At 36.8% G+C, this 8280-nt stretch overlaps 1 protein-coding gene across 1 annotated transcript in view; it reads right to left on the bottom strand.

The window, feature by feature from the left end:
- The window catches only part of LOC107700141 (glycogen synthase kinase-3 alpha-like), a 21231-nt gene that overhangs the window by 3448 nt on the left and 9503 nt on the right, over positions 1-8280 (bottom strand). Inside the window, exons 3-8 of the mRNA XM_016501680.1 lie at positions 7534-7617; positions 7301-7411; positions 7054-7184; positions 2983-3187; positions 2804-2899; positions 2048-2234 (exon numbers count right to left, since the gene is read on the bottom strand). Of these exons, the coding sequence (XP_016357166.1) occupies positions 2048-2234; positions 2804-2899; positions 2983-3187; positions 7054-7184; positions 7301-7411; positions 7534-7617 (814 nt within the window). The remainder of the gene's footprint in view (positions 1-2047; positions 2235-2803; positions 2900-2982; positions 3188-7053; positions 7185-7300; positions 7412-7533; positions 7618-8280) is intronic.

The following is an 8280-nucleotide window of genomic DNA, read 5'->3' as shown; positions in this document are numbered from 1 at the left end:
CAACAACAACGGCATGGTGCAGGTACTTGATTTGCTGTAGTTAGTAAACTTTATTTAACATAACAGCCATTTATGCATAAATTAGATGCATTATATAAATGCCTGATATGTAGTTCATGCAGCTTGGCTCTAAGAAATAGAGACCAACTCATGGAGTCATGTAAAATAATCCGTCAAGTCCTGTCCCAATAAAGACGTAACTTTGCCTGAATTTAACAAGATTCACTTGTTTAAAACACCCTAAATTGTATTAACATTTACTATATAACCATTATTTCGCTAATAAACATCTAAATAAATACAACTATATGGAAATTAATTATTTATTATTTCCGCGAGCGATCGCAGTTTGAGTATAGTTCTGTGTAACTGCATAGATAAACCGCGCTGTCAGCAGGCATTTCATAATCTAGAAGGACAAAAACATTATTAATAATTCTGATATAACATTCCAGTTGAGAAATGCAATAAAATACGATGTTTTGTTTGTTATATTTCAATATTCCAAAGAATATTATTCAGTGAATTAACATTATCCAGTGAATTATTCTTGACTCTGTAGCCATTAAACAACTTATAAACCTACTAAAACTAGTTTAAAATGAAGTTGGTATGACTCCTGTCCTTTATTTATTTTCTCCATTTGAAAACATTAGACATCCTACATTTATTTAGCTTATTTTTAATATTAGTGTTGTTGCTGTTGATGCTTTTTATAAACAAAATTATTGTTGTAATATGAAGATGAAATTTAACATGAAAGACTGCTAATTTTCCACACTTAAAAAAAAAAAAGATGACTGAAAAGAGGAAAAACCAAAGTGAAGTATGTTCTTACTTCACTCAGTCATTTATTTACTTTATAACAGTAAATAAATATTGGTTATGCATATCGGCTATTGGGCACATAAACGTGCAAATAATTGGTATCGTATCGGTTATAAAAAAATTCAATATCGGTCGATCACTAATTCTAATATGCTGGTTTGGTGCTCAAGAAACATTTATTATTATCAAATCTTAAAAACAGTTTTGCTTTATATTTTTGTGGAAACTGATTTTTTTTAGGATTCTTTGATAAAATAGAAAGTTAAAAAGAACAGCATCTGTTGTTGTGAATAAAAGTTCATTTCTTTACAAAAAAAAAATATTGACCCAAAATGTTTGAATACTAATGTATATAGTAATTCTAATTCAAAATCGAATTGATCAAGAAAGCTTTATTTCAGTTTAAATGCAGAAATCAGAAATATAATTAAATCAGATTAGCTTTGCTAATCGGGTTGTTTCTGTTGGTGTGCAAGAATGAAAATTGCAAGCTGCTATGATGTTCAAATCGTGAATTAATTACTTACGAACTGGTTAAAATTATGCTCAAGCTTCAATCTAACACACTTATTCACCGAGCAGAGTCATTTTTGATGAACCAAAAACCATTGGTCTGCTGTGTTTACTTTTAGGTTCATTAGACTTAAATCAGTCTAATTACTGACTGGTTGTTCATTTGACAACGTGTAGTTAAGTTAAAGACAAAAAAAGGTAATAAAAATATTTTTAGCATATACAAGGCCAAGATGTAAGGCTAAAATAAGCAATGTTTAACCTTTTTTTTTTTTCTTTAAGGAACATCAATAGTGCCAGCATCAATTTGGAACTAAATCCTTTTTTTGCATGCAACCACTGTATTCACATTCTGATTGTGTTTCTATTTTTTAGCTGCTTATTAGAATTTTCACTTCTAAAACAACAATGTGTGTCAGGCACATTTCTTGTGCAAAGTTTTGTAAATGCTTTTTATATTGTTTTCTTTAAAGAACACCTCAGATCAGACACACACCAAAACACACTTTGGGTAAAATACTGTCACAGGCATTAGACAAAATTAAGCTCTAGATACAAGTACCGCCTCAACATACTAAACCGTAAGAGTTTTTCTAATGTGCGCAAGATAAAAAGACAAAAATATAGAAAGAGAATGCATGAGCCTCCGATTAATCCGACGTGGCTGAATCTGAATAGAAGTGGCAGTTCTTTCAGTTCAACTCACCCACAGGGCTGAAGTTGAAGAGTTGGGGAAGTTCTCGGCCATTAGGCAGACGGGCATTCAGCTGACGCAGCTCGTCAAAGAAGGCGTGTGCACAGGCCTCCAGCGGAGAGAGCCGCGTCACCGGTGTGTACTCCAACAGACGAGAACACAATGAGATGGCTTCAGGAGGGGTCCTCGGCTTAAACACCTAACAAATGCACAGAATCACAGAGAAATGTGGCATCTGACAAGCTTAAAAATGAAAGACCAGTTTAAAAATGAATCGGCCTAAACCATTTTAGAGAGCCAAAATCATTGCCCGGAACAATGGCGTTAATCTAGCGCTGATCAGATGGCATGTTTTGACTGTGTCAGCATCTATTTCATGCAAACTTTGCAATTTGGATAAACCACAGGTAAACATGTCAGCTTTGTGGACACGACGGCTGGTACGACAATATTGAGTTAAATCTATCTTCAATTTAATGAAACATTATTGTTTAGTCTATGGTTTTTTCAGTTGATGTATGAACAAAACTTCACTAAACTGCATTATGTGCAATATAAATGTTTAAATGTAACTCAGTTGTTATTTGATGTGTTCATTATTAAATACATTTGATTAATAAACCCTATTTTTATTTTTGGTTTTCAGCTAAATGAAAATTTTTGTTACCAAAGTTATTTCGGAGCATCACTAGCTTACCCTTCTATAAAGTCCTAAAATGTTTCTTTCTGTGAGATAACCGTAAACTATCACAGCAACAGGTGCTTTACCTTCGTCCAAGGGTGTGCTTTGATCTGTGGGAATTTAAACTCTGTGTAGTTGGGGTTCATCTCTCGGATCTGTTCTCTTGTCGGGGTCCCCAAAACCTGCAGAGGTTGGACAGAGTGAGAATTAAGACTTGTGTCTATGCTTACTCTTCAAAATACAGCAATGTAGATCTTCCACTCACCTTGATGATCTCCACTAGCTGGTCCACTCCACTGTCACCGGGGAATATGGGCTGTCCCAGAAGCAGCTCTGCTAATACACAGCCAGCTGACCAGATATCAATGTTGGATGTGTAATCCGTGGCTCCAAATATTAGCTCGGGAGCGCGGTAATACCGCGAACAGATGTATGACACATTGGGCTCCCCACGAATTAACTGTTTTGCACTGTGGATCACACAATAGAGGGTTATAAAAATCTTATCAAAAATACACACATGTATACAGTGGGCTGCATATGAAGATGTACAATTGGCAATCTTTTCACATCATTTCTGAAAAATAGAGTTGAATTAAGAATCATTTTGGAATCAGACCAAGGTTCTACGAACCTAAATCAAATTTCAAGATTCCCACCGCAGGACACAAATGCACACAAGTTTGACACACAGGCCAAAACTTTCTGTTACTAGGCAGATTGTAGTGTAAATGCCCCAATATACTTCAAGCATAAACGAAGAATGAACTAGTGTGAAATCATTTCAAACTAAATCGGAACAAAAAGTTTGTTTTGGAGTTGCCACCTTTGAACTTCCATTACCATTTTGTTATTGAGGGGTAAGCACATATTTACATATTCACATAAATTATGATCTTATACAGTTAAAGGGATAGTTCACCCAAAAATTCTGTCATTAATTACTCACCCTCATGTCGTTCCAAACCCGCAAGACCTTCGTTTATCTTTGGAACACAAATTAAGATATTTTTTATGCATTCTGAGAGCTCTCTTACCCTCCCATAGACAGCAATGTAATTACCATGATCAACGTCCAGAAACGTAGCAAGGAGATCGGTAAAATAATCCATGTGACATCAGGGGTTCAACCGTAATTTTACGAAGCTATGTGAATACGTTTTGTACGCAAAGAAAACAGAAATAACGACTTTATTAAACAATTCGTCATCTCTGCGTCACCCTATAGCGCCATTTTGGAGAGTATCCACTGAACGTAAACAGCGTATGCTGTTCTGTGTCAGCCGCACCACACGGATACGTTGTTTTCGTTCAAATCAAAGTGTAAATAAACGTAGAAAACATATCCGCGTGGCGCAGCTGACACAGAACAGTATACACCATTTACATTTACGAAGGGGGCAGTCGTGGCCTAATGGATAGAGTCGGACTTGAAACCTGAAGGTCGTGGGTTCGAGTCTCTGGTCCGGCAGGGATTTTAGGTGGGGGGAGTGAATAACCAGCGCTCTCTCCACCTTCAATACCACGACTGAGGTGAGACCCTTGAGCAAAGCACCAAGCATTGGCTGCCCACTGCTCTGGGTGCGTGCTCACGGTGCGTGTGCGCGCTAGGATTGCAAAAAGGTGGAAAATTTCCAGTAAATTTCGGAAATATTCCAGAAATTTTGGAAACTTTACAGGATTTTTTGAAAGTTTCCACCCCTTTGCTACCCTAGTGTGTGCGTGCTTGTTCACTACTCACTAGGGCTGCACAATTAATCGAATTTCTAATCGCGATTACAATTATGAATGCCACAATTACGTAATTGTTCGAAGCGGCAATTAATCGTTCAAAGTCCACTTATGTTATTCTGCGTGCTTAAGATGCGTTTTTTTCTTTCTACATGTTATCTTAAGGGTTTTTCCCATTATTTAAATTTTAGTTTTAGTATAACATTATAATACCATTCATATTTGTACTTTTTTATAATTTAAAGAAACCAATCCGATGTATAGTTGACATTTGAGGCTTAATACTATATAAAAGCACTAAAAGTTTTTCAGTTAGTGTTTTCAGCTGGTTTATTTTCATATAAAAATGCGGCATGCAGTTGCATCAAACAATGGTATAAACATCATTCAATGTAAATTGTGATAATCGTAATTAATAATCGCAATTACAATTTCAAGGGAATAATCGACAATTATGATTTTTGTCATAATCGTGCAGCCCTACAACTCACTGCTGTGTGTGTGCACTTGGATGGGTTAAATGCAGAGCACAAATTCCAAGTATGGGACACCATGGGCCACACGTCCTTTCCTTTCCTTAATTTGTGTTCTGAAGATGAACGGAGGTCTTACGGGTTTAGAACAACATGAGGATGAGTAATTAATGACAGAATTTTCATTTTCAGGTGAACTATGCCTTTAAGGTCAAAAGTTTACATACACCTTACAGAATCTGTAAAATGTTAATTATTTTACCAAAATAAGAGGGATCATTCAAAATGCATGTTATGTTTTCTTTAGTACTGTTCTGAATAACACCTTCATTCTGTTCAAAAGTTTGATGCTCTTAATGCATGTTTGTTCCTTCTGGAGCATCAGTGAGCGTTTGAACCTTCTGTAATAGTTGCATATGAGTCCCTCAAAATCATACAATCATTGTTGGAAAAGGTTCAAATACACATTACACAAAAATGCTGGAAAACCAAAGAATTTGTGGGACCTGAAGTATTCGTGCGCTGCAGCATGTACTGCAGAGAGACACAGACCAGATTTAAAATTCCTACAATACCTTTAAGTGACAGTAAAACATCAGATGTTTGTGTTTGTATCACCTGTATGATGCTGTGCATGTGCGGAATCAGGCGGTCGATTCGGACCTCCAACAGCATGACCAGAGCTCTGCACACGTTCTTCCTCACCTCGCAGTCTTCATCACCCGCCAACGCAAACAGAGACTGAAAACAAAGCACACACAGTACAGATGAGCTGAGCCCTCACCACTGAAGTAACTACAAATGCATGGGTCATCGAAAGCCGGATTGTAGTTGTGTTTATGACATACTAGGCTGCTGAAAAGTGTGCTTTCTTGAAAAAACTACAAGCTTGATTTGGCAAAGTTTGTTCAGGAAAAAATTGTGTGTTTGTGTGTTATGTGTATTTGAACCCTTTCCAACAATGACTATTCTTTTATTTATTCACAGTGTGAAAAGATGGATCTCAAAATCATACAGTCATTGTTGGAAAGGGTTCAAATACACAGAAATGCTGAAAAACCAACGAATTTGTGGGACCTGAAGTATTTTTCTGAAGAACAGCAGGCAGTTTAACTGTTCAGGACAAACAAGGGAGTCATGAACAACTATCACTAAGCAAGAAAAACACAGCTGTGGATCATTCAGATATCGACACAGTATTAAAGTCCCCCTGTAGTGAAAATCAAGTTTTTTATGTTGTTTATTTGTCTATGTGGTGTTTTTAATATGCTTTTAGACAAACCATGTGCCAATCTATTAATCAACACCCTCTCTCTCTCTCTCTCTCTCTCTCTCTCTCTCTCTCTCTCTCTCTCTCTCTCTCTCTCTCTCTCTCTCTCTCTCTCTCTCTCTCTCTCTCTCTCTCTCTCTCTCTCTCTCTCTCTCTCTCTCTCTCTCTCTCTCTCTCTCTCCCTACCGTTAAGTAACTTGTGCATTGTTTTACTTACTTGTTTTTGACGTATCCGACCGAACTACAAACTTTCCAATGATGTCTGTGAGAAAGGTATATTCACTCGACAAGCTCGCGCATCTGCGCCGCCGCGCGCTCAATCCACTCAGCGTGCTTTGTTTATCAGCTCGCGCACATCAGCTATACAGGCGTTAATACTGAATGTTTAACATTATATTCATTGCATACATATACTTCGTAGACATCCTTAATCTCTAATAACTCCATTCTGCTGTTTGTTGTTCTGTTGTCTGTGTTTCTTTGTCTGAATATGGCACTTATCACATGCTGTGTGGTATCGGGGCATTTTAACGAGTATGAGTACGAGTACAGGAGCTTAGTATCGGGCCCGATACCAGTATCGGTGCATCCCTAATTTTTATAAATGTATATTTATGTAAATGTGTATTTTTATAAATATATTATTTTCTCTTGTGGACTATATGTAAACGTCTTTTATGTGAAATATCTTATTCAGATCAGTACTAAATGAAAAAAAGAACATGCATTTTGTATGATCCCTCTAATTTTGGTAAAAATTAACATTTTGCAGATTCTGCAAGGTGTATGTAAACTTTTGACCTCAACTGTACATGGGTGTGTTTCAAATACATGCCACACAGAGAAGCATCAGAACACACACCTGCCAAAGTCACACAGTTTGAGTATAGCTGTGTCTGGGTCCACCAGGAGATTCTGTGGCTTTATGTCTCTATGGCAGACGCCTTGGGAATGAATATATGCCAGACTGCGAAATAACTGATACATATACACCTGAAAAAGAAAGACAGATTGTGGGGGAGGAAAGAGAGAAAGAGATGTTATTGTTTATTGTACATGTACATATGAATGGGCACAGTAGCAGCAGTCATGACTACACAGAGACTTACTTTGACATAGATAATGGGGATGGTGGTCTTGGACTTGTTGAAGTGGCGTGCCACCCTGTACACGGTTTCTGGTACAAAATCAAGCACCAGATTTAGATACACTTCATCTTTCTGAGGAGAGAAAGAGAGAAGATTGTTGAACAGAGATTACATTCTTCAAAAATATATTATTCACCATGACAAATTAATATCACTGGGAATATAAAAATTCAAAGGTTGGACAGAAAAATAACCTTTTCTCCACTGGAGTAGAAGAAGTAGCGTAGCCTGACAATATTACAGTGGTCCAACTTCCTCATTATCTGTAGCTCACGGTTCTGTGGAGAAAGCAATGTGTGAAGGATGGTAAAGTCAAGGCATGAAAATCAAACATCTATCATATTTAATGCATTCATCTGTGCAAGTGTTTCTCTGACTGTGCAGCCTATGTAAAACTAGTGCTGCATATATTACATATTTCATTAAATATATAGTTTGCAAGCAATGCTCACTTCGAGGTGGAAGGCCGTGCCTTATTCTGTCTGTGAGACGCTACACATACTCATGATTCAGTGTTTTCACACTCAGAGTGCTTCCATTTACATTTGGTATTAACATGTTTTTCGGGGCTGAGATGAGCCTTATTGCCATTTAAATCCTTACAGGTTTGTGGGGTGTGTTTCAATAACATGTGTTGCGAATGCCAAGTATTCCAGGCTCACATGTGAGTAATTTCAAACATTTCTGGCTGCTACAAATCACTATGCAAGAATGAATACAGAATGAGGAGATAATAAAATACTGTAAATACACAAATCATGACAGAAATATATTACACTAACACTACATTACTAATTGTATATTCTAATACAGTCCTAAAATCGAATAATAATAATTATTACATCGCAATTATATAATATTTAAAGGGGTCCTATTATGCTCTTTTACAAAGTCTTGATTTTGTTTTGGGGGGTACTAGAACAGGCTCTCATACTAGGTTG

Source organism: Sinocyclocheilus anshuiensis, unplaced genomic scaffold (genome assembly GCF_001515605.1).
Source record: "Sinocyclocheilus anshuiensis isolate Anshui unplaced genomic scaffold, SAMN03320099.WGS_v1.1 scaffold955, whole genome shotgun sequence".
In the NCBI taxonomy this organism is placed as follows: domain Eukaryota; kingdom Metazoa; phylum Chordata; class Actinopteri; order Cypriniformes; family Cyprinidae; genus Sinocyclocheilus; species Sinocyclocheilus anshuiensis.
The sequence above is the reverse complement of the archived record's forward strand: the minus strand, read 5'-3'. Positions and strand labels throughout refer to the sequence as shown.